The sequence below is a fragment of the Mus musculus genome, chromosome 11 (assembly GCF_000001635.26).
Source record: "Mus musculus strain C57BL/6J chromosome 11, GRCm38.p6 C57BL/6J".
Classification (NCBI taxonomy): domain Eukaryota; kingdom Metazoa; phylum Chordata; class Mammalia; order Rodentia; family Muridae; genus Mus; species Mus musculus.
Genome location: NC_000077.6, coordinates 26,523,120 through 26,550,191, shown reverse-complemented (window position 1 = coordinate 26,550,191; position 27,072 = coordinate 26,523,120). Strand labels below are relative to the sequence as shown.

General features: G+C 39.3%; 1 protein-coding gene across 5 annotated transcripts in view; it reads left to right on the top strand.

Moving 5' to 3' along the window:
• Vrk2 (vaccinia related kinase 2) overlaps nt 1-27,072 on the top strand; it is a 122,615-nt gene that overhangs the window by 43,821 nt on the left and 51,722 nt on the right. For all 5 annotated transcript variants that reach the window (XM_030246291.1, XM_011243748.2, NM_001252447.1 and 2 more), the window contains 5 exons: nt 117-166; nt 828-897; nt 2,266-2,353; nt 14,550-14,655; nt 15,889-15,981. In XM_030246291.1, the coding sequence (XP_030102151.1) occupies nt 14,560-14,655; nt 15,889-15,981 (189 nt within the window). In that variant the 5' untranslated portion in view covers nt 117-166; nt 828-897; nt 2,266-2,353; nt 14,550-14,559. The remainder of the gene's footprint in view (nt 1-116; nt 167-827; nt 898-2,265; nt 2,354-14,549; nt 14,656-15,888; nt 15,982-27,072) is intronic.

Here is a 27,072-nt window from a genome sequence, read left to right as displayed (position 1 = left end):
GGCTTTGTGTATAATCTACTTTACTTACTAAAAGATCTATGATTTCTCTGTGATACGATAGATATTCAAAGATTTGGAATAACTATTATTTTCCAATTGTCCTTTTTTCCCTTCAGCTTTCCCCACAAATAAACCAAACAAAGATGCAAGACATGTCATAAAGCTGGTAAGTTTTGTTCGTATATTTATATTCTTGTATTTGTCTTATAAAAAAATACTTCTCACTTTACCTTCTGTAGGTGCAGAGTAATGAAGCACATATTTCACTTACACTTCAGTGTGTGAAGACTAGGAATCCATTGCACCATACTGTCCCATGCCTTGCATCTGACTTGTCTTCCTGCACCTTTCCTTCACTCCTCTAGGCACTGAGGCTCTAAAGTGGGGCATAGAATTCCACTTTTGTTCATGTGCCCTGTGCATAGCACAATGAATAATATGCAGTAGACAGTGAAAGACATGTGTAAGGAGATCTCACAGTATTTTCCAGTGTGCCTACCCTGAAGGACACACTGTTATACAGCCAGTGCTTGTTCATGTACACAGTTCTTGGTACTTTTAATAAGATCTTTGCAGATGACTTTTTTCATGTGTAAGACTATGTTAGGATTGCAATACAGTATGTTGTCTAAAATGAGACTTTTCAAGTTAATTTAGTGGTTTAATTTTTTTTTTTTTAGTAGAAATCTGGTGCCTATTTTTAGTGAGAGGAATTCTATAACTATTACATATTTTACATATGGAGCCTTATATTTTCACAGTTGAAATATAATTTATCTTTAGGATAATTCTTCCTAGTAAAATTAATTATTGTTTTTCTTTCATAGGAGTATCAAGAAAATGGCCCATTATTTTCAGAGCTTAAATTTTATCAGAGAGCTGCAAAAAGAGAATGTAGTAAGTTAAATGAGCTAACCAGATACTGCCATGTATACACTTGCTCAAGCGAATGTTAACATTTTGGTCTTTTTCTGGTCTTCTGGAAAATTCGTTTCCATAAGAAATTGTATTGTAATATAATATACTTAACCGTTATAGCATATAAAACCTAGGCAGATGATATACACATCTTGATACGCCATACATAATGGGTTATATATTTTAACTCAATGTTTTTTTTTCTACTACTTTACATAACATGCTGACTTGTTGAATTATCAAGAGTTTTCTAAGCATTTAAAGATTGTAGAATAAAATTATTTCTTTCACAAAGATGCATTTAGATAGAAAGTATAGTGGCAAATGTAAAGTAGGTAGAAAATACACACACACACACACACACACACACACACACACACACACACCCATGGAGGGAATGGTTATAAAGTGGATTTAAGTATTTGTAACTGATTAAATATTGAGATTTTAAAGAAAATACTAGAAAGGTGAATGTTAAGAATTATTTGAAGTTAGATATCATAAATAATAACTACTGGTGCAGATTTGAATGTGAAATGATTATAAGCAGAGATGAAGAAAAGTGAAAAAGTTTCTAAGAGTTAAGTCAAATGTTGCTGGAGTTGGTAGGAGTCATAACAACTGGTGTGGCCAGGCTCCTTTATATCCTGTTGAGGAGAAAGAATGATGGATCTGGCCTGAATAATTAACTTTTCTTCCCTTGATAAAGCTTCTAAACACTCTGATTGTAGTCGCCACCAACTGCCTTAACTGTGTCAGAGTGACAAATAGACTCCATTACATTTGATTGTTTTATCAGGAAAGCTGTCTTTAGCATGAAACACATATGGCAGAGAAATAAGAATGGTGATTACACTACCTGATTGATTGTTTAACTGGATTAAACAATTCAATTAGGATTTTCTGGTAAACTAAATTTATACAAAACAGTCAGGTGTTTTTTCTGCTCAATTTGTATTTTGTGGGATAACATGATTTTAGCCTTTGAAATGTAGGTAGTGGTGGGGAAAGCACTCATACTTTATAGTCAATATGCATTATATGTAGAAACTTAGCTAGCATATGATGAAATGATTTGCTTTTATGAATAGAAACATTTATGAATAAATGAAAACAATGCACTTTGAAAGAGTATGACTTTTATGGCACTATTAATTTAGTTTAAAAAGAGATATTTTGTATTATCAAAAAAGTTTCAAACTATGGATAGATATAATATATATACTTAAGTTTTTATTTTCTTAGAATATCTAATGACTATTTTGGTTTGATAAATATGCCTTGGCATCTTTACAAAGGCAAAAATACCTTTCTAAATATTGTTTTTTGTTAAATTTTTCTTTGCAGTCCAAAAGTGGATACAACAGAGGAAACTTGATTATTTAGGAATTCCTGTATTTTATGGATTTGGTCTGACTGATTTCAAAGGAAGAAGGTAAAAAGCACATTATAATCACAGCAAATTTTATGATCAATTGTCACCAAGGTCACTGAGTGACCTTGCTCAGTGATCTTTTGACTAGTCTTTTGAATAGTTAACAAACCACTCAAAACTTCATGGCGGCTAGTCTGCTTGGTTTTAGGTTCTGATCTCTCTCCCTGGTGAATATAATCTGGTATCTGCCAAGGTGCACTCATTGTAGGTTCCACCAGGGAAAGGCCTGCTTTCATCAGTCACTCATGATTGTTGATGGGCCTAAGGTATCTCTACAATGAGCTACCAGTGTGTAATGAAGGACACACAGCTGGTTTTCCCCAGAAAAAAAAAATGGGTGGGTGGAGGAGGGCAGAGTGGGAGAGAAGGAGAAAGAGAGGCAGAGGGAGGGAGGGAGAGAGAGAGGGAGGGACACAGAGAGAGAATATAAATGTGAATGTGAATATAAATGTGCCAGGTGAGTGAATCCAAGCTGGATCCAGGTCATAGTATTTCTTCATGATCTAATCTTAAAAGTGGTACCTATCCTATCTTCTCTCTGCTAAAAGTCAGTCACTAGCTCTGCCTCTGAAAGTTTGGAGAGAATCACTCTCCACCTTGAAGAAATAACACAGCAAGGAATTTATATAGCTGTCCTTGAATGCATCTCTTTGTACACATAAAAATTCATTACTTGTGATTTTGAAAAACTCACTTGTTTTGCACCCAATTTTGTTCCAGGGAGTGTCATGGATGTTATCCTACTTTGTCATTTTTAGACAAGTTCTACTTTACATGTGAGAAAGAGGCTTAGCTCACAGTCCTGTGTTCAAATTACTTTAATATAAAGAAAGAGAACTGCTTCAAACAGGGCACTAAATGAACCACAGAAATCATGTATATCATGTTACATGTTTCTCTTAAATTATCTAGAATGAGAGTAGTTGGCATAAGAATTATGTAAAATATTATTGAAGAAAGGATACAGAGTTCTGGATCAATTGGCAGAGTAGAAGTTGCCAGTGAGATCAGATGAAGGATAATTGTTAGAGAAAAAATAGATACTTCTGAACCAAGGAAGAACTTTGGAAATTCTTAGAATTCATGAGCAGGTACATCAAAAAGTGTGGAACCAAAGACTGTAACATTCCCCAATTCCAGGACATACAGGGCCCAAGCCACATGTTTCCTTTCCTGGTGGAGTGCAGCAGGAATCTCATCCCAAAGGTAATCAGATGGATTCTGGCAAAACAAAACCAAATGCCCATGAGTCCTCAAAACAATCTCTCACAGCCCTCACAAGCTCTGTTGTTGATGACAGCTTCCTCTAAGACAGAACTACTCAATTCTTCACTGAAGTGCCTCAAACAGGAAGGTCAGTCACTCAAAATACCATCATTGAGTCCCTGAAACTGACAAGATTCACTAGGCTCCTTCTTGTCAGAGTAAGTAATAGTAAGCTGAGAGTCCCTCTAAGAGGATGCAAAACTAAACTACAAAGAAGACTCTCAGACCAGGCCAGCTGCCTGGAAGAAGCAGAAACCAGCTGAGTTGTCTGGGAGAGGTTTAGACCAACTGTGCCTGACAGGGACACTCTCTAAGCTGTTGAGCTGCCATCAGGCAGTCCAGTGGGCTTCAGGTTTCCAGGTTTGTGAGCTGTGAGCCTTGTTGGGGTGGGTTTTGGAGATGTAACTGTTTTTGTCATTTCTGCTCCATAAGTAAACCTTTGCCCATACATTTCTACTAACCCCAATAAAGCTCACTGGTTCACCAAGCTGGACATTGGTGGTATCCATACTTTGGTCTTGCTGTAGGCTCCCTATCTGGCATGAGGAAACGTTTTGTCATGTAGCAAACAAGTTGTAGGTTTCGTGAAATGATGGTTGAAAATGGATTTTAATAAACTCTATTAGGGATTAAATATGACCTGACCAGAGTCCTGTGCATTTATTTAATCAGGTCTGGACAATTACTGGGGGATTATGCCTAGTCTATCCTTCTATATGCTAGACTGGCTACTTCCCTAGCTGCTCTCCTCAAGTACTTGCTGTCTGAGTGTTGCTTGTTGCTTCTGCTCCAGCTGTCAATCCAGGGGGGATTTCACTTGGCCACATGCTCCTGGTCCATCACATCTAATGGAGACCTTCTGTCCTCTCCTTCTTCTTTATTGTACCCTCCTTTCTCCCCCTTCTTCTCTCTCCTCCTTCCTTGTGATGCCTACCTGTGACCCCAGCCTGGTAATTCAAACTCTGCCTTTTTTTATTCTCCCCAGTAATTGGCTATACCCATTTTTATTTAACCAATAGCTTTAAATTGGGGAGCAAGGTTACATAGCATCACTTAGTGTACTTGAGGATTTGCTTGTCATGACAACCAGATTTTTCTGATGGACACATCAACAGTAGAAAAAAAAAATCCATTTGACACTCAGTGTGATTCACTGGCTTGTAGCAGGAATCATCTTGAGAAAAAAAAAAAAAAAAACCCAAAACAAAAAATGGTTGTTTAAAATTGAGATACTCTGGAGGCATAATTGAAAACCAGAGAATCTAAATTTAACCTGCTCCAGCCTCAGCGTGAGTGTCATCCTTAAGAAAAAACCTGCAAAGTCAGAGGGATGAAGGCCATCAAAGTATACAGGTTGGAAGAGGGAAGAGTTGATTCAAGCTTTGAAGTAAGTAGGTAAAGTTAGCCTTGCCCTTGAGGGCTGAGAGCAGATTTCTCAACTGATATTAACCCTGAGCCTGAGTTCAGTAGGTAAATCACTTCTGAAACCCCCTACCTGTGATCACTACTGTAGAGCCCAAAGACTCTGTACACTAGTGACCATGCACAGCAGTGTCCAGTATAGTAGTGATTAAAATTGGTACTTGAGATGTCTTTACAATGTGAATGCAGGTTGTTGTTGTCATCTCCTCCTCCTTTTCCTCTTCCTTCGCTTCCTCTTCTTCCTTCTCCTTCTCCTCTTCCTCTTCTTCCTCTTCCTCCTCCTCTTCCTCCTCTTCCTCCTCTTCCTCCTCTTCCTCTTCTTCCTTCTTCTCCTCTTCCTCCTCCTCCTCCTCATCCTCCTTCTCCTCCTTCTCCTCTTCTTCCTCTTCCTCTTCCTCCTTCTCCTTCTTGTCCTTCTAGTTATTACTAAACTGAATATCGTTTTTCCTCCCTTTACTCTTCCCTGTTGCTCCTCACCTCCTCTCACATCTGGATTTACTCCATTTCTATCTCTCATTACAAAAGATCTGGCTTCTTGGAAATAGCAACAAAACATAATCAACTATAAGGTAAAATGAAAACTATCAGGTAGAAGTTGGAAAAGCCAAGATAACATAAAAATAAAAGAGCCTTGAGAGAAAGCATAAAAATCAGAGATCTACTCATTTACACATTCAGGAATCCCATTAAGGTACTAAACTGAAATCTGTAGTATATATATGCAGAGGGCCTGGTTCAGATCCCTGTGCTCACTGCAAGTCTCTGTGAGTTCATATGAATTCATATTGTTCAATTAATTCAGAGGACTTTGTTGTTCTGCTGTTCTCCACCCCCTCTGTCTCCCCCACTCCCCCTGCTTCCTTTGCCAGGGGGTTTGCTGAACTCTGAGGGGAAGATATCCCCTTTACAGCTCTGTGTTTCCAAATCTCTCTGTGTAATTTCTTGCTGAGGATTTCTACTCATTCCCATCTGCTGCAGGAGGAAGCCTCTCTGATGATGGCTTAAGAAGGCATTAGTCTATGAATATAGCAGAATGTCATTAGGAGCTCCCCTCCCCTTTTTTTAAGACTAGCAGTACTTGGTTTTACCTTAGGTCTTGAGCTTTCTAGACTCTGGTTCTTGATCACTCAAGCAGTGTTTGATTTGGGTTGTATCTCATGGAAAGGGCTTTAAGTCAAATTGGACATCAGTTTGTTGCTTGCTATGAAAAGGTTTGTGCCCCTATTGCCCTAGTATATTTTGCAGGTAGGATAGATTGTAGATCAAAGGTTTTATGGTTGGGTTGGTGTTACTTTTCTCTTCTGGTATCCTGCAGGGTATCTTTCTATGTCATAAACACTAGATCATGGAGTGAAGGTTTTATGTTGGCACCAGCTCAGCCTTTCCATGTTCAATGAATTGTATGTGTGTTGTCTTCAACAGTGGAGTCTTGCACTCAGTTTGTGTAAAGCAACCTATTGTCTTGGCAACATCTGGATTTTCTTAAGATCCCTTTGGCCAATGACTTAATTGGATGAAACCCTGTTCTTGCACTGGAAGATTCATTTGGATGACAAGAGATGGCCAGTAGGGGTTCTATCTCCCTCAATATTTTGAGACCTTTGTATATGGTAGGAAGTTGACACTGTACTAAGCTTCTATACTGTTCCTCAAATGTTCTTCATTTAATGGGTAGGCTGTACTCACCAGCTAGATCATTAGCCAGCCACAGGGTTACAACCTAGGGAGTCTGAGATGGATGACAGTATTCACCTCGGCCATATAGTAACTGTCTCTATGCTCATTCCATCCCTCAACCCATCTTTATTTCCCTTTACCACCTGATTTTTCTCTTCTTGCCTCAACTCTGCCCCGACCCTGGCTCCAGTCTACCTAAAAAGCCCTATTTTCCTACCTATTTTCACCTCTCAGGAAGATCCATGTGTCCTCCTTGGTACCTTCCTCTGTACCTAACCTCTCTAGGTTGTGGATTGTAGAATGATTTTCATTTATTTAATTGCTTGTATCCACTTATAAGTGAGTACATACCATGTTTGTTTTTCTGGGTCTGAGTTACCTCACTAAGGATCATTTTCTTCTTCGTTTTATCCATTTGCCTGCAAATTTTATGATGTCATTTTCTTAATGCATTCTTCAGTTGAGGGACATCCAGCTTGTTTTCAGTTTCCGGCTATTATGAGTAATGCCTCTATGAACATAGTTAAGCAAATGTCTTTGTGATAGGATGGAGTGTCCTTTGATTATATACCTCTAGCATTAAAGGTGAAGAAAGAAAAGGATAAATAATAACACAGAAACAACCAAGAAAAATTACAGGAGTTTATAAACATGTCTCAGTAACAATCTTACAAACATTTGACCTCAGAGTTACTAATAAACCATTGGCTAAATATATTAAAAAACCAGACTGAACTGCCGTTCATCTCCGAGAAACACCCCTCACTAGTAAAGACATCCATGATTGAGAATCAGTGGAGGAAAGTCAATCTAGAAAGTGTATGGAAGCTTGGAGCAGCTGTTGAAATTATTTTTATGCTTATGATTTTATTACAAACAAAACCAAAATTAAGAGAAACAGTACATATTTACAGATGGAATAATTCATCAAGCATCATCAGGGGATTATTTGAAAATATGTTTGTGTGCTCTGCTTGTGTGTATGTATATGCAACATAATGCATGCATGCAGTACCTGGAGAGACCAGGAAAGTGTGTTAGATGCCCTGGAAGTGGTGTTATGGATAATTGTGGAGCTCCCATGTTGGTGTTTGAACCTGAACCTAAGTTTCCTGGATGAACAATCTGTGTTCTTAACTGCTAAACCATCCCCCCCAGCCCATGAAACAACAACAACAACAACAACAACTATTATTACTACTTCTCCTTCTCCTCCTCCCCTTCCCCTCATCTTCCTTTTCCTTCTTTTTCTTTTTCTCCTCCTCCCCTCCTCCTTTTCTTTTTCTTTTTTTCTTTTCTTTTTAAATAGAATGATTGATGCAGTGATTTAAAAAAAAAAAAGTCTGCCTAGAAAGTCCCAGAACTAGATGGATTCACTTTTGGCTTCTACCAGATGTTTAAGCTTGTAAATCTGAAAGAGTGAGTGGCAGGAAGGGAAAGAGAAAACAGCTACCAGCTGGGAAGGGCACTGTCAAACTCATTCTGTAAAGCTATCATACTGGAAAGGATATAATGGGAGAGTGATGGAAAAAATAGCAATTTCTTTAGTGATCATAGATATAAAATTTCTCAGTGAAATTTTTATCAAATTTAAGAATACATTAAAGTGATCATACACTATGACCAAATTGATTTTATTCCAAGGATGAATGGTTTGCCCAACATGGACATCAGTAAGTTTTAATACACATGTAAGTAGGACTCTAGGAAATCTGTAATCATTAAGAAATCACATGATCTCCTTTTTAAAAAAATAATTATTTATTTATTTATTTATTTTATGTATATGAGTACACTGTATCTGTCTTCAGACACACCAGAAGAGGACATTGGATCCCATTACAGATGGTTGTGAGCTATCATGTGGTTGCTGGGAACTGAACTCAGGACCTTTGGAAGAGTAGTCAGTGCTCTTAACCACTGAGCCATCTGTCCAGCTCATCACATGACCATCTTAATCAGGATAAAAAAATACCCTTGACTATATTCAGCATCACTTCATAGAAAATGCTCTGAAAAAAAAAAAAAGACAGTAACATGCTTCAGTGCCAGAAATGCTATATGCTATATGTAAGTCACTACTGCCAAGATTATACAAATTAGGAGGCAACTGAAATTATTTCTCTAAATCCAGAAAGGCAAGGGTCTCTACTCTCTGTCCTTATTAACATAATACTTGAATATAAAAGAGAAACATGTAACAGGAAATAGAAAAGGAAAACCTGAAGCCATCCCAATTTAAAGCCTACTAGATTCTGTATATAAGAAATAGAAAAGTCGTCTAGTCGGCCATCATTGGGAAGAGAGGTCCCTTGGTCTTGCAAACTTTATATGCCCCAGTTCAGGGGAAAGCCAGGGCCAAGAAGTGGGAGTGAGTGAGTAGGGGAGCAGGGCAGAGGGAGGGTATAGGGGACTTTTGGGATAGCATTTGAAATGTAAATGATGAAAATATATAATAAAAATTTCAAGAAAAAAGAAAAGAAATAGAAAAGTCTCCACTAGAAAACACTTAGGTCTGATGAGCACTTCAGCATGACAGTGGGACTGAATAATCCTACTAGTGTGGTCTTAGTAAACCAACTGAACAAACAGCAACTTAAGTACTCGTATGAAAGTTGCTGAGAAAAAAATGTGGACAAGATGGGGGTCATATTTAAATAACTCTTTTAAGAATTCTAGGAACAAGCCTACTAGTGGAGGAGAAATACCTCTACAGTGAAAATGATCAGAGACTGAAGAAAGAAAGAGGAGGAGACAGTAAAAAAACTGAACACCTTGCATGTGCATGGGTTGCCAGAATTAGTGTGGTGGAAATGGTTATATCACTAAATATGATATTTAGGTTCAGTACCCCCTCCCCCATCAAAGTTATAGTACATCTTTAAAATTAGAACTAGAAAAAAAAAACTTTAAAATACACATAGGACCACAAAACACCGAAACAACCAAAGCAGTTCCAAGCAGAAAATGCTAGTGGTAGCAGAATACTTGATCACAAACTGTCCTATGATCAGTGACAATGAAAGGTGAGGCACTGGCACAGAAAGAGACTTACAGACCTGTGAACTAGAGCAGAAGCCAGAATTAAACATACACACAGATACCCTTCCTAACTTAAGTGTCAAAAAGACACACTGGGACAATGCCTGCTTGTCAGTGGTTCTGGGATTGCTGGCTATCCACACTTGTAAAAAACTGACATTTTAATATAGTTCCTCATGTTGTGGTAATCCCCAACCTTAAAATCATTCTTGTTGCTTTTTCATACTTGTCATTTTGCTTCTGTTATGAATTATCATGTAACTATCTGATATGTAGTATACCTGATATGTGACCCCTGTGAAATGGTTGATTGACACCCCCCCCCCCAAAAGTGTCACAACCTACAGGTTGAGAACTTCTGTGTCTGTCATTATGCATAAAAATCAATCTGAAATACATCAAGGCCTTAATTTAAGACCAAAGACCCTGAACTGTTGGAGCAAATATTCCAAAGCAGAGGCATAGGCTAGGACTCCTATAACTCACAGAGATTTCCTAAGTTGACTGGAAAGGTTGTTTTAGTTTATTTTCTGTTGCTGTGATAAAACATTATTATCAGGGCAACTTATAGTTGAAAGACTATTTTTACTTATGGTTCTGGAGGGCTAGAGTCCATAATAGCAGGACAGCATGATAATATGATAGTAAGCATCAGGCATGGTGATGGGAATGGAGCAGGAAGCTTAGAGCCCGCATCTTGAACCATAAGCACAAAGCATCAGAGAGAAGGAAATCAGAGAGATCAAAGGCTGGAGGCTTTCTTTCTCAAAGCACACCCTTAGTGACATACTTCACCCAGAAGGGTACATCTTCTAAACTGCTCCCAAACAGTACCACTAACTGGGGACAAAATTCAAATGCCAGAGACTATGGGGGTACTTTATCATTCAAACCATTCCAGGGGTTTCATGAAATTAAAGTCTCAAAGGAATCATCTTCATCAATAGACAGGCTTTATGATAGGAAAACATCTTTGTCAACTCTTCAGTAAATAAACAATTGTTATATGAAATATATTGAGAACTGCAGAGATTAAATAGCAAAAGTACTAAATCATTGAATGTCTAAGTAGACTAATGAACTCAATGAATAGGTTTTGAAAGGGAGAAGTAAAAATGGCCAGTTTGAAATAGTGTTAAATATTGTCAGCCATCAGGAAATACAAATTAAGACTAGCTCAAGATGGCTGGAGAGATGGACCATGATTAAGAGTGCTTGTTGCCCTGGTGGAAGAATGAAGTTCACTTCCTAGCACCCACTTTGAAAGGGAATCAGTACTGCCAAAACACTATCTCTATGAAACCTGACTCTCTTTGCTGGCCTCTGTAAGCATTGGTGCATATGTAGCACACACTTACAGAAACACAAACATGTACACATACACACAGCACACACACATGCATAGGTAAGCAAAAACAAATCTCAAGAGAAAAAGTATTTGCGACTATATCTCATGAGTAGCTATTATTAAAAACAAAACAAAACAAAACAAAACAAAACAAAACAAAACAAAAATCCAAATGACAAGCCCTAGCCAAGTATGTTGGGAAAGAGCAATCTTCATGCACTGGTGGTAGTATGTAAACTAATAAGGTCAATATATAGCTGTCTCCTAAGAGGCCTTGCCAGAGCCTTACAAATACAGAGGCAGATGCTCACAGCCAACCGTTGCATTGAGTGTGGAATCCTCAATGTTGGAGTTAGAGAAAGGACCAAAGAATCTGAAGGGGTTTATAACCCATAGGAAGAACAACACTATCAACCAACCAGAATCCCCAGGGCTCCCAGGGACTAAGCCAACAACCGAGGAGCACACATGGCTCTAGGTGCATATGTAGCAGAGGATAGCCTTGTCGGGCATAAATGGGAGGAGAGACCATTGGTCCTATGAAGGCATAGATGCCCCAGTGTAGGGGAATTGAGGATGGGGAGGTGGGAGTGTATGGGTAGGTAGAGGAACACCACCCTCATAGAAGTAGGGGGGTCAATGGGATTGAATTGGATAGGGGGCTCCTGGGGGGAGGGAAACCAGGATGGGGATAACATTTGAAATGTAAATATATGTAAATAAAGAAAATATCATATATATATATATATATATGTATGTACACACACACACACACACACACACACACATGTATCTATATCTAATATATATAATCACTGTGGATGTCAAAAAACTGAAAATAGAATACGACTGTGTAATTCAACACCGTCACTCCTGGAGGTTTGTTTGACAGGATTTAGTCAACATACCGTAGAGACATTTATATAGCTGTGGGGCAGTGGGCTGGGGGTCCAGGCAGGGGGCACTGAGGGGATAGAGGGAGTGGGGGAAAACCCGCATCCCGCCAGAGTTCAGGTGCTCTGGGTGGGCAGATGTGGAAGGACTGCCTCACGCTTTCCACTCTGCCCCACTGGGAGTCTAGATGTGTGAAGCCACTGGACCTCAGCTCAGCAGGTGGTGAACAAGGGGCAGTCCTATGTACCAGGTTCTCAGCCTTGGGCTTTCCAGACATCTCTGGACACTGCTGAAGGGCTGAGAACAGAATGGGGGCCCCCGGGAGCAGCTTGGTCAGCCCCATGGCCAAAGGGAGGACAGGGCAGGGGAAGTGGGGGGCACTGGGTGGTTCCCACACGGGCAAGAGTCTTTGGTCTCGTCTGTGGCTGGAGCATAGGAAGGCCTTCTGGCGGGAGGTTAGACACAGCTCATTAGGGGAAGGCCTATTCCATTGTTCAAGCATGGTGGTTCTTGATGAGCAGAGACAGTCTATGGGTTTAGAGCTTTATTGTAGAAAGGCAGAGAGAGAGAGAAGGGGGAGAGAGAGAGAGAGAGAGAGAGAGGGAGAGAGAGAGAGAGAGAGAGAGAGAGAGAGAGAGAGAGAGAGAGAGAGAGAGAGAGGAGGGAGAGAGAGAGGCCATCCATGGCCACGTGGAGAGAGGGGGGAAGGGAAAGAGAGATAAGGAGAGCTAGAGAGTAAGAAAGGTGAGAGCTTAAAGAGATCGAGGAGGGGCCAAGCAGCCCCTTTTGTAGAGGGCTGGGCTATCAGGTAACTGTGGGGAGGAGTGTACCTGGCTGTAGTCAGGTAACTGTGGGGGTGGAGTCTAGCCAGAATGCCAGAAGCTTGGGACATTGTCTGCATGACTGATAGTCACACCCCTCTCCTGTGGGGGGTGTGGGGGCAGTAACTTAGACAGGAGCCAGGGGTCCAGGAGACATGATCAAACACCTTCCATCCCACGTAGGTAGAAATTGCCACCCATTGGATCTCCCCAGGGTTCAAGACTTATGTTCAACAGGAGACCAGGCTGTCTGTGCACAGCCCACTGCCCCACATATAGCTATGTTGATTATTGCACTGTTCACAATATGTGGGAATGGAATCTACCTAGATGCACAATCAACAGATAGATAATGAAAATATGCAATAAAATCTTATTCAACCATAAGGAAAATGAAATCATGACGTTTATAGGAAATGGGTAGAACTACAGAATATTCACTAAGAGAAATAAGCTACACCAGATTCAAACAATTTCTTTATGTTTTATCTCATCTAAGAAACCCAGATACTTTTTTATATATACATGGTGTGGTGTGTGTGTGTGTGTGTGTGTGTGTGTGTGTGCATGTGTGTGTGTGTGTGTGCATGTGTGTGTGTGCATGTGTGTGTGTGTGCATGTGTGTGTGTGTGTGTGTGCATGTGTGTGTGTGTGTGTGTGTGTGTGTGTGTAAAAAGAGGGGGCTATGAGAAGTTGGGAAGACATGAAAAGGGGAAAGGGGGAAGGAGGATAAGGGATAAGATAATAGAATATATGGGAAGCCAGAGGGACAATGTCTGAGAGCTGCAGGGTGGTTGGTAAGGGCAGTGGGAGAGGAGATTGAATGAGACAAAGTGTACCATGCAAGTACCATCAGAAACCTATAACTTTATATGGAGGCAGTATAATAAAGGGATGATGAAAGCTTCCATGATAATATCATGTTTTGTAAAACAAAACTTCCTAAGGAGATGTGTGTATATTTCTCTAATTGCAGATGTAGAATGTGGGCTGGTGTGCTAGAAAGGGGAAATGACAGAAGGAGACTATTGAACAGAAAAGGAAGATGGGAAGTTACAACAAACATAGCTGGGGATGGAGAGGTGGATGGAGCTGTTCCAGGTACAGCTGCACACCTACGAGTAACCAAGTTCAGATTCCAGGACCCATGCAGCAGCCATGTGGATGTTCCACAGGTGCCTCCAGCTTCAGCACAGTGGAATAAACAACTTCTATCCTTTATGCCTATAGGCTCATACTTTCATTCTCACCACATATGTCCCCTATATAAAATGTTTATAACAATGGGTAAAATACAACTTTTTTTATTAGGCAAAAAATAAAAAAAAATAAAAAAAAATAAAGAAGTGTTCCCATTTTCTGTATGGGTAGTGACATTTTTAGGACACATGATAAGGCTCATAGGGATTGATCTGTACTGAGCAATTAGCGCTGCCATAGAGGACCAGAAGAGAAAACCTGAAACTCCACTCTCTCCATTATCTATGACACTATTAACTGCTCAGCGCTAGTGAAAGAGAACAAAGGAAGCACTAAGCTGCTTCCCCGAAGATGCAGCTCACTGTGCACACAGCTCACTGTGCACACAGCTCACTGTGCACACACTGTACAGCTGCTTAGATGCCTTGGCTATTAGGTAGAAGTGTTGTTCTTTATTCAAGTTCATTAATAGATAATTTCAGAATTGTTATTTTAGAAGGGTCTCTTTTTTGATATCTCCTCACAGTTACAGATTCATGGTAATGGAAAGACTTGGAATAGATTTACAGAAACTCCTGGACCAGAATGGTGGTTTTAAAAAATTAACCGTCCTACAACTTGGCATCAGGATGGTAAGTTTGAGAGACCTCACAGGTGACTTACTTGATATTTGATTTATAGAATTATGAGAAAATAAGACTTTTGCCTAGGAATGTCAGTTATAGAGAGTAGGAAGTATTTTCATGAACTTGATAAGCAGGGACTCTACCAATGACAGGCTATGCTGTAGCTGACTATTGCTACCAGACTCAGTCTTCCCTGACAGTTTACTGTCACATCTCAGAAGAAGCCCGTAGAGCTTTAAACATAACCTTTCTGTTGTCTGTTATAATTATAACCACAAATTATGGCAAATTTTCAAACTAAAAATGCTTTTGGTTGGATTTAAAATATTTTAAGTGTAAGTTTAAGACAGTGGCAACTGTTAGTTGTTGCAGTGAATAACACACAGGTGTACCTTGTTAACTAGGAAGCAGTGTAGTAAAAAATGAACCAAACATACAGTCATTTGTCAATAATGCCACATATTTATCTTATTTACATATAAGTCTTGGGTTTCCCCTACTTCCAATCATAGGTAGGATGAGGCAACTCATGCCAGGTTGTGTTGTGGAAAATAATTTTTTTCTCCATTCATTTGTCTACTCAACTAGTAAATATTTATGGAATGTTCCCCTCAAGCCAGCCAAATACACACTTGAGATGCAAGGTTTTAGGGCTTTAATGATGCCCAAGAATTTTTAGGTATTACACAGGAGAATGATCATAGCATAATATTTTGTTCTGAGGTCTTCAAGATTTGAATAATAATAATAATTGATTGATTAATGAATGAACTATATGACTATTTTATCGTAGATTTCTTGACTATTTTCATGTACCTCTTAATGCTGTTTATTCCCAGTCTGTGTTACTATTTTAGTTACTGTGATAAAATACCCTGGGAAAAGCCAATTAACAGAGAAAATATTTACTTTGTTTCATAATTTGAGGTTATAGTCTCTCATGATGGTGAAATCACAAATAACAGCATTTTGGGCCTCTGATCATAACATTACATCCACAGTCAAGAAACACATTTATACGTGCCTGTGCTCAACTCTCTTGCTTCTCTTTATACAGTACAGAATCTCATCCCAGGGAATGGTGCCACTCACAGTTGGCAAATATTTTATTTAACAATGAGAAACCAGAAATTATGATATTTTAGAATAATCAATAATTATGGGAAATCATGTGTAGCAACAAGCCATATAATTGTAGTGTAAAACACTGATACTGGTCTTATCTACTTCTTTTCACAGCTGGATGTACTGGAATATATACATGAAAATGAGTATGTTCATGGTGATATAAAAGCCGCAAATCTACTGTTGGATTTTACAAATCCAGACCGGGTAAAGAGAAAATGAACATTTGCTTTTAGTGAGGGGTTTAGGAGTGCCGATGGCCGACTCATAACCCACAAGAGTTTACGAATGGGGGCTTAATATGATGAATGTTTCAATTTGTCTTACTTTGCTTACCTGATTTAATCCTTGCACCAGATTAATGAGTAATTAGGAAGAAGAAGCTGAGAGTCAGAAGGGTTAAATCATTTGCTAATGGGCACACATTGAAGAAATGGCTGAGCAGGAAGCTGAGTTCATAAAATGTAGATAAAGTACCATGGCATCTGGTCCAAGGAGGAGAGATGGGTGTGTGCAGAAAGATAACTGCACAGGGCTCCATTTTTACTTCCTATAGTTGGAGCCAAGAAGTATGTCCAAAAGAACTTTCCATTGTGGTAGATACCTTCTCCCTAGTATCATAGCATTTCTGGAGATGTGGTTAGGACGATACCACTTGCTAATAAAATGTATGTAGAGGACCAGATGACAAAACCGTGTGGGCATCTTAGATGCCACTTGTCTGAGTTCCTTAGCTTTATAAAAATCTCCTATCATGATAGTAAGTAACCGTGTTTCCTCCACTTAACTGAAATGAGTTGAATACTTATGTCTATGTAAAAAGCCTGTAAGATGATTCAATCTTATCAATACTGAGAAGTAACTTGAATGCCCTCCTGCTGAGGTATAGATATGTCTCTGTAGAGGAGTTTTATTCAGTGCTGAAAAGATACTTGCCAAACTATATGAAGATATGGAACAACTTAAAAATATTACAATACATGAAAAAGTCAAGGAGTAAAAGCTGTAAATGTCAGGTACCTGACAATCTGTGTTAGACGATGAGCACAATTAAACACTTGGTAGTGACCTGGAGTTGGGAGCAAGGGGTGTGAACAGTGAGGGTCCTGAGGTTTCTAAGACAGTGAAACCCTCCTGAATCCATCAGGGTATACATGTCATTAGTTCTTTGTCAAGTCCTGTTGTCATTGGACACTATAGACTTGGGCTGATGCTCATCTGTCATTGTCATTTTATCTATACTAACAAGTGTCTCACTGAGGGGTGTGGAGGTGAAGGCTGTCTGTCTGTCTGTCTGTCCAGGGCCTGGACACTCACTGCTTCGTTTTACCTTAATTGCTCAAAATTCATCTATGTTAAACATAAAATTTCTCCAAATAAAGGTGGTTATAAAAATATGGAAAAAGTAACTGAGTAACAAAATTTACTTTAATTTTAAGCAATAAGTGTATGTAAATGTTACCTACTGTCTCAATAGATTTAAATTAAAAAACCCATCATGACACAAAAGTATTAGGAACTATCATTAAATGCTTAATGGACACTGTGAGTACTGGATGTTTCAAATAAGAAAAAGTCTTTACAGAAAACACTGGTAGATTAAAAATTTAAATATATCTGTAAATTAATACTAGATGTAATGGATGAGTAGCTGTGAAAGATGTTTATAGTAAACTTTTAAAAATATCTAGCAAGCAATAAGAAATTGATAGAAAAAATAGCATGTAATTTCACAGTGTGGTGATTAAAAGGAAAGCAGGGTAGGTGGAAGGAGACGGCTCTGTCCTTGAGACAAATGGAAAATAGGTCACCAGTGCTAAAACTCGAAGTGTGGAAATGAAACAGGGAGGCAGCTTCCTTACAAGACAGAGCAATGGAAAAGATCTGAAATAGGAAGATACATGTTCTGTTTCCAGTCACTTAGCAAAATGCTTCAGAGCCTTGTGATCATTCTGCAGTCACCAGGTTGTAAGCTTCTCCTGGAACACTACTGTTGCGCTATCTGTTTACCTGAGCTGGGCATTTGGGGCGATTTAGGACTTATTTTTATTATTATCTAACATGAGTGCTGGGAACTGAGCATGGACCCTCGGGAAAACCAGATAGCACTCTTAACTGCTGACCATCTCCGCAGGCCCTGATTTGGTTTGGGCAGTTACAGATAGCAGCATGGCCAGGAGCTAAGATGCATGTGAAGTGTTTATACAGGCTCTTGTTTTACTCTCTCTGAGGGTAAAGAACTGCAAGTGGACTCTCTAGGTCATGTGGTGCTGTATATGTGATGTAGAAATGGCCACACTGTTCTTTGGGAACTGTCATTGTGATATTCCCATCAGCAATCCTGATGATGACATTTCCTTTGTATTCTGGTTCCATTAATTTCCTCAGTTTCTGCTGTTCTAATGGGTGGTAGGCATCTATCATTTAAATTCCCCTTAGTCGTCTGCTGCTGCTGACCAAGCTCCGTGTGCTGGCTTGTCAGGCATGCGTTTTCTTGGTGAATATGTTCATCTTTAAATCATCTTGTCTTCTGAATGAGCTACAACATCTTTAGATTTTGAGGGTAGGAAAGAGATTTGTCAGATGTTTGTTTGACAGATATTTTCTGCAGCTCATCTTTGTTCTTTTCAGTGATGTTGTTGATAAATAGGCAGGGCATCCAGTATAACACTATCTTTGGCTACTGCAATTTTATAATGTTAAAATTAGGTACTGGAAATCTTCCAAGTTTGTTTTTTGTTTTAAAAACAAATGGTTTTGGCTAATCTGTCTCCTTCAGAGTGTCATATATAATAGAGTCAGTTTTTCTGCTTTATCAGAAAACCTGTTAGGATTCCGCCTGTGTTTGGGGCGTAGATGTGTTTGAATCCACTGCTATGCTGATACAGTGGGATCACCTTGGACAGGATGAGCATCCCCATTCTCCCTTTACTTGTTTTTATTTTTATTAACTTCAAAATATTTTCTTATTTTCCTTGAGGTTTGCTTTTCTGAATTGGCATATGTGAGATTATGTTTAATTTTCAGATATTTGAGAGTTTTAAAATCTTTCTCTTTCATTGGTTCTCCTATTTAAATTACATGTATACATATGTGTCTATATGCCTGTGTGTACAGTTGCCGGTAGAGGCCACAACAGGGTGTCCAGTGCCCCAGAGCTGGACTTAAAGATGTTGTTGATGCATGTGCTGGGAACTTAACTCAGGTCCTCTGAAAGTGCAGTGCATGCTTTTAACAGCTGAGCCAACACTCCCACCTCGACCATAGAGGTAACACTCCCACCTCTACCATAGATTGCTTTCCTTCTTGGAAAAATTTCTAAAGAATATATTATTTTCATTTTATGTGACTATTTGCTTTTCATGTGTGTCTGCACCCCACCTGTGTGCTTAGTACTGCCTGAGGTCAAAAGAGGCTATCATGATCCCTAGAACTAGAGTTCTGGTCAGCTGCAAGCCACCAGCTGGTACTGAGAATGGACCCTAAGCAACAAGTATTTACCACTGAGCCATCTCTCCTGTCCTTGCTGAAGGTTAGCAGGATCTTAGTTCTGTATTAGACAGTTACATTTTATGATTTTGGTATTTTAAAATTTGTTAACAATTACTTTATTTGTTAAGTTAAGGGATACTTTTGGAATGTTTCATAAACTCTTAAAAATAATACATGTCCTGCTATGTGGTTTGGGATAGAATGTTTAATGAGTGTCAGTTAGGTCAAACTGGCTGAGTTTTGTTGCTGTTTTTGGTATCTTTACTATGAAGAACTTAGAGATTCAGGAATTCCTCTCTCTTGTAAGCCCTCATCCAGATTTTGTTTGTGTGTATTGGGTACATATGGATTTTTCTTTTTATCAATTGTCTTTTTTATCTTTATTTGAAAGTCTGTCTTTGGCTTTGTTGGTATAGCCATCACAACTTCTCTTGATTTTGTAATTGTATGTCTTTTTTTATTTGTTGGCCTGTACATGTATATTAAACTCTTGGAGATAGCATGTCCATTATGATGCTTTTTGTCAAACTTTAGCCTAGGCTCAGACAGATCTCTCTGTTTTTTAGATAATTCTCACAGGGTTTATCACTTGTACTTGAGTTCTGGGAGTGATTGCATTTCCTGCCCTTCCTCAGGGTGTGAGTGCCTGGGCAGATTTCCGTAGTTTTCTCCCCTCTGAATCTTCAGCTTTAGGTTCTGTCTGAGCTTCTGTGGCCACTCCTGGTTGCCTACTCAATGCTGTAGTTCAGATAGCCCAGGGTGCATGTAGGGCTCACTCAGTTGTGGTTCTTTTGAGGAGCATAGGCTCGTATCATATTTTTAAATCCCCCAAATTTATATCCTTCAAGATTATTATGTGCTGTAGGAACATGTGGTCTGAATAAAAATGGTCCCCATAGGCTGATAGGGAGTGGTACTATTAGGAGGTGTGGCCTTGCTGGAAGAAGTGTGTCACAGGAGGCAGACTTTGAGGTCTCAGAAGCTCAAGACAGGCCAGTATCTCACATTCTCTTCCTACTGCCTACCAATCCAGATATAAAACTCTCAAGTACTTCTCCAGCACCATGTCTGCCTGCATGCTACCATGCTTCCTGCAATGATAATCATGAGTTAAGCCTCTGATCTGTAAGCCAGCCCCAGTTAAATACTTTTCTTTTTAATAGTTGCTGCGGTCATGATGTCTCTTCATAGCAATAGAAAACCTAAGATAGGGTGTGAATCTAGCCATTCCTCCTCTCGTCCTTTCTAAAACCAAAAGGGCTTAGTTAAATGTTTATATTTTGTTGAATTTCTGTTCTTACCATTTACCCATTTTTAAAGAAATCCTTACTTGTTTTGCTTTTCCTCTCCACTGGGAAATATATGTTTTGTTTTGTTTTTTATCTGAACTCTTAAAGTTCTTTTGTTGCTCTATAATTTACATGTCTTATTTTCTTATGACTTACCTTTTTTGAGCTTTTTAAGATACAATCTCAAGTAGCTCTGACTGGCCTTGAATTTGCTCATGTAGTCAAATCTGTTCTTGAACTCCTCGTCCATCTACCTCCAGATTCAGAATGCTCAGTAGGCCACAGGGATGAGCTGCCATGCTTTCCTTTTCTTTTCTTTTCTTTTCTTTTCTTTTCTTTTCTTTTCTTTTCTTTTCTTTTCTTTCCTTTCCTTTCCTTTCCTTTCCTTTCCTTTCCTTTCCTTTCCTTTTCTTTTCTTTTCCTTTCCTTTCTTTCCTTTCCTTTTCAACTAATTTATTTTTTATTAGATATTTTCTTTATATACATCTCAAATTTCAAATGCTATCTGGAAAGTTCCCTATACCCTCCCCCCACCCTGCTCCCCTACCCACCCACTCCCACTTCTTGGCCCTGGCATTCCCCTGTTCTGGGACATGTGAAGTTTGCAATACCAAGGGGCCTCTCTTCCCAATGATGGCCGACTTAGCCATCTTCTGCTACATATGCAGCTAGAGACACAAGCTCTTGGGGGGGGGGGGGGGGTACTGGTGAGTTCATATTTTTGTTCCACCTATAGGGTTGCAGATCCACTTCAGCTCCTTGGGTGCTTTCTCTAGCTTCTTCATTGTACACTCCATATTTTATCCCCTCTAAACTCCCTGGGGCCTCCAGTCTCTTTAATGTTAGGTGCATCATCTCTAAATGAACACAGACCCAGAAGTCCTCTGCTATATGTGTGTTGGGGGCCTCATATCAGCTGGTGTACGCTGTCTGTTTGGTGGTCCAGTGTTTGAGAGATCTAGGGTGTCCAGGTTAATTGAGACTGCTGGTCTTCCTACAGGATCACCCTTCTCCTCAGCTTCTTTCAGCCTTCCCTAATTCAACAACAGGAGTCAGCTGCTTCTGTCCATTGGTTGGGTGCAAATATCTTCACCTGACTCTGTCAGCGGCTTGTTGGGTCTTTCTGAGGGCAGTCATGATAGATCCCTTTTTGTGAGCATTCCATAGCCTCAGTGTCAGGCCTTGGGACCTCCCCTTGAGCTGGATCCCACTTTTGGCCTCTCGCTGGACCTTCTTTTCCTCAGGTTGCTGTTCATTTCCATCCCTGTAATTTTTTCAGACAGGAAAAATTATGGGTAAGAGTTGTGACTGTGGAATGGTCCCCCTTTCCCTCACTTGATGACCTGACTTCCTTTTGGAGGTGTGCTCTATAAGTTCTCTCTCCATACTGTCTGGCATTTCAACTAAGGTCCCCCCCCACTTTGAGTCCTGAGAGTCTCTCACCTCCTAGGTCTCTGGTGCATTTTGGGGGGTCCCTCAACCTCCTATTTCCCAAGGTTGCTTGATCCCATTCTTTCTGCTGGCCCTCATGTTTGACTTTTCAATCTGTCTTCTGTGCTTAAACTATTGTTTGGGCATTTTATAGGTCTTTAATATGTGTACAAGTGGATCAGCCTTGTATTTATTAAGATTTTGTGCTATAATTAGTGAACTTGTTTATAAGAATTTTATGGCATCGTTTGATTTTCAGTTAGGATTTATTCTTCTATATGAAAAGAGATAGAACCTAGCTTCATCTTTTTTTTTTTTTTTTTTTTTTAGGTTATAAGCTTTTTCCATTTCTGTAATACAAAGTAACAAACAGAAACACTTTGCTGACTCAGTTATAGTTTTTATCTTAATACTTTTTTGTGTGTGTATTGAACCCTATTGGTGTGTGCGTGTACCAGTGTTCAGTACAATGGCCAATATTTGTACACTGATTCCTTGGTCTTTACAATGGGTTTAAGGGTTAGGTTGATCTGACTGTCCCTTGCAGCCTTCTTCTCCCCTCTTGCTTTATGGATTTTCTTTTTATTGTTTTTCTTCCTCACAGTCACTCTAGTCATACTTTATGTGTTTATTTATCTGGATAAGCTCAAAATGTTTGATGTTATGATTGGAATTTTGATAAAATTCAAAATTTATTTGAATGAGATCTGATATCAATAAAAACAGTTTTATATTTTTTTTCAGATTTACATTTGTTTCTTGGGAGTTTTTAAAGCTTTATAATTTTTATTGTCACTATCAATAACACTTTTACTCTACTGTTAGGTTTTCTAATTTACTTATGTGTGAAAGTTTTGATTCATATATAACAGTTTAAAGTTCTTTTTTTTATAGTTTACATTTCTGAATTTAGGTAGTTCTTGCTTTATTCTATATAAATAATGTGGCACCATATAACTTTAAGGGTAAATAATTTTCATACTCAGGATTATTTTTCATTATAAATGTCATAACAGTTAGAATTCTATAGGTTAGGACTTTTTCAGGATCTTATTTTAAAGTTTATTTTGTTTGCATTTTTATGTATTGTTTTGCTTACATGAATGTATGTGCACCACCACACATGCAATGCCCCTAGGGTCCAGAAGAGGGCATCAGATATCCTGGAAGTAAAGATCCAGGTGGTTGTGATCTACCCAACATGGATGCTGGCAAGTAAATGTAAGCTGTCTGCACGACCAACAACTGCTTTTAGACGCTGAAGCATCTCTCCAGCCTCCACAGTCTTGATTCTTTTTCATGTTCTGCTTTTTCTTTTCTTTTTTTTTTTAAGATTTATGTATTATTATATCTAAGTACACTGTCTTCAGATGCACCAGAAGAGTATGTCAGATCTCATTACAGATGGTTGTGAACCACCATGTGGTTGCTGGGATTTGAACTCAGGACCTTCGGAAGATCAGTCGGTGCTCTGAACCACTGAGCCATCTCTCTGCTTTTTCAAAAGGCTTACACAGATCCAATCTGCCAGTGGCAATGTGTGAAGTAGTCATTTCACTGTGCTTGATTCTCTATCGTACTAATTTTTTAGTTGCTTGAAGTAGATTTAGTAATGATTCTCTATGTTTTTTCTTTAAAGATTTATTAGTTTTTATTTTCCATTTGTGGGTGAATTGCCTGTTCATTTGGTCATCATATATACACAGCATCTGCAGAGAGTAGGAGAGACTGCTCCGTCCTCTGGAACTGAAGTTACGGATGGTTGGGAACATCCCTGTGGGTACAGAGGAGCAAACCCAGATCCTCTGCCAGAGAAACACGTTCCCTTACCAGCTGAGCCAGCTCTGCAGTTTCTCTAAGATTTTCTTAAGAAACTGGCTTATCATAGTCAAACAGAATCAACTTCCAGTTCTTCCATCCCTGATGGATTTGACTGGTGGCACTGCTTAGTGTACCTCCAATGCAAGACAAGGAGCAGTGCTTCCAAGGCCACCTGTTTCCCTGGGGTCCTGGTGGAAATTCCTGAGCTGCCATCTTGCCTGATGTCATGCTGCCTTTAGAGTAAGGTTCTGTGTATAGATATGTGAATGTGTATAGATGCCTTATGTACATGTTTATAAAGTTAGGTAAACAGTTAACTTTTATGGGATGTTTTTGTGTTTTCTTTTCTTTATTTTTCCCCTTTTGTTGAAACCTGATCCCTCTCTCACATAATACATCCTGATTATCGTGTCCCTCTCTATGCCTCCCGGTTTAATCCCAGCTCCCAATGCATCCGTATCCACTCCCTTTCTGTCTCTTATTGCAAAAGAACAGGCTTCTTAGTGATAATCGTAAAATATAACAAAGTAAAATATAGCAGGATGTAACAAAAGCTATTACACTGAAGTTGAATAAGACAAACCAACAGAAGGAAAGCTGCTGAGGGAGAAACACAGGAGTCGAAGAGAGACCCACTCATTTGCACATACAGGGTGTTCCATACAACCTCTAAACTGTACTCCATAATATATATGCAGAGGACCTGGTCCAGACCCGTGCAGGCGCTGTGCATCCTGCCTCAGTCACTGTGAGTTCATATGAGTTTTGCTCTTGTTGATTTAGAGGGCCTTGTTTCTTGGTGTCCTCCATCCCCTTTGGCTCTTACACTCTTTTCACACTGCCTGAACTCTGAGGGGAGAGGTTTGATGGAGACCATCCACTTAGGACTAAAAGTTCCAAGGTCTCTCACTCTCTGCATAGTGCCTGGCTGTGGGTCTCTGTATTTGTTCCTGTCTGCTGAAGAGTAAGCTTGTCTGGTGATGGCTGAGAAGATACTGCTCTATGAGTATAGCAGGATGCCATTAGGAGTCATTTATTACATTTACCACTACTTTGAAAAAACGGTATTTATGTCTTTGTTTTTGTTTTTTTGTTGTTGTTTGTTTTTTAACTCAGTAGTGGTTGATTTCACCCTAGGTCCCTGGACTATCTAGTGTCTGTCTCTTGGTTTCAAGCAGTATTGGAAGTATGGGTTCCATTTAATTGAGTGGGCCTTACCTATATCAAATCAGATATTCATTGATCACCCTTACAATCTTTGTGTCAACATTGAACTAACACATATTTGAGGCAGGGTACTATTGCAGGTCAAAGGTTTTGTTGCTGGCTTAGTGTTTGCATTTCTCTTTTGGTATTATGCAGAGAACCTTCATGTAACAGATGCTAGGATGTAGGGGTGAAGACTGTCTAGGCACTGACTTGAATTCTACAGGTCCAGTGAGTTGTACAGGTGTTTTCTCCAGCTATATGGTCTTAGAGTCAGTTTGTAGAGAGTACCTTACTGTCTTGTCAACAGACTGGGCTGTTTTGAGATTTTTCATGGGACCTTTTTGGCCAACAGCTCAATTAGATATAACCCAAACTCATTACTATTAGCTTCATTTGGTGACAAGAGATGGCCAGTTGGTACTCAGTATGTTCTGTTATTTGGCAATTTCATTTAGATCACCATCATGTGTGTATATTTTAGGAAGTTTCCACTGTAGTAGGTTTCCAAACTACACCACAAATGTCCCTTAATTTTGCTGGTCTCTCCCAGATTTTGTCCCTCAGTTGCCTTTCCCCTGCCCACTTGATCCTCCAATTCCAGCCCTCCCAATCTGTCCATAATTATCTATTCTAGTTTCCTTTTCTAAAGAGATCTATCTGTTCCCTGTAGTCCCCTACCTTCTATAGATACCCTCTATGGTTCTATGGATTGTAGCTTTGTAATCATTGACATAATAGCTAATAGCCCCATGTAAGTGTCTTTATATCATATTTGCTCTTTTGGGTCTGGGTTACCTTGCTCAGGATCATTTTTTCCTAGTTCCATTCATTTGCCTGCAGATTTCATGAGGTCATTTTTTTTTTTCTAATGATGCGTAGTACTCTATTGTGTAAAGAACCACATTTTCTTTACCCATTCTTCTGTTGAGGGACATCTAGGTTGTTTCTAATTTCTGGGCATTATGAATAAAGCAGCAATGAACAGAGTTGGGCAAGTGTCTTTGTGAGAATGAACTATTCTTTGTGTATATTTCACGAGTAGTGTGGTGGTTGTATGAGAATGGCCCCCATAGGCTCACAGATTTGAATGCTGCTCATTAGCAAGTGGCACTATTTGAAAAGATGAGGAGGTGTGGCCTTGTTGGAGGAAGTGTGCCACTGTTGTAGGTCAGCTTTGAGGATTTTTACAAGCCTAATTGCCAGGCACAGTGTCTTTCTCATCCTGTTGTCTATGAATCCTGATATAGAATCTCAGCTACCTATCCAGCACCATGTCTGCTTGCACACTGCCATATTTCTTACCATGAAGATAATGGACTAAACCTCTGAAACTATAAGGCAGCAACAATTCAAAGTTTCTTTTATAAGAGTTGCTATGGTCATGGTATTTCTTCATAGCCATAAAACCTTAACTAAGTCATGTGGTTTAGCTGGATCTTAAAGTAGAGCAATTCTTATCCTCCTGGGGAACTGCCTTGCCTTTTCCATAGTGGATGTACAAGTTTGCGCTGCCATCAGCATTGAAGTAGCGTTCCCTTATTCCACATCCTCTCCAACATAAGCTGTCACCTCTTGCTGATCGTAGCCACCCTGACATGTGGAATGTGGACTCTCAGGGTTGTTTGCTTTTGCATTTCCTTGCTGGCTAACGATGTTGAGCATTTTTTTGTAAGAGTTTCTCAGCCATTTGAGATTCCTCTTTTGAGAACTGTTTAGATCTTTGCCCCATTTTATAATTATGTTATCTATTGATATCTAGTATTTGAGTTTCATATATATATGGAAAATTAGTCCTATCAGATGGGTACTTAATGCAAATGACACTGTCCTTTGTCATGCAAAGCTTCTCAATTTCATGGGGCCCTGTATATTAATTTTTGGCCTTACAGCATTCATTAATGATGTTCTGTTCGGAAAATCACTTCCTGTGCCCGTAAGTTCAAGGCTATCTCTCACTTACTCTTCTATCAGACTGAATGTATCCAGTTTCCTTTCTTTTCATTATTTCTTTTCCATTTGTTTATTTATTCATTCATTAATTTGTTCATTAATTCAA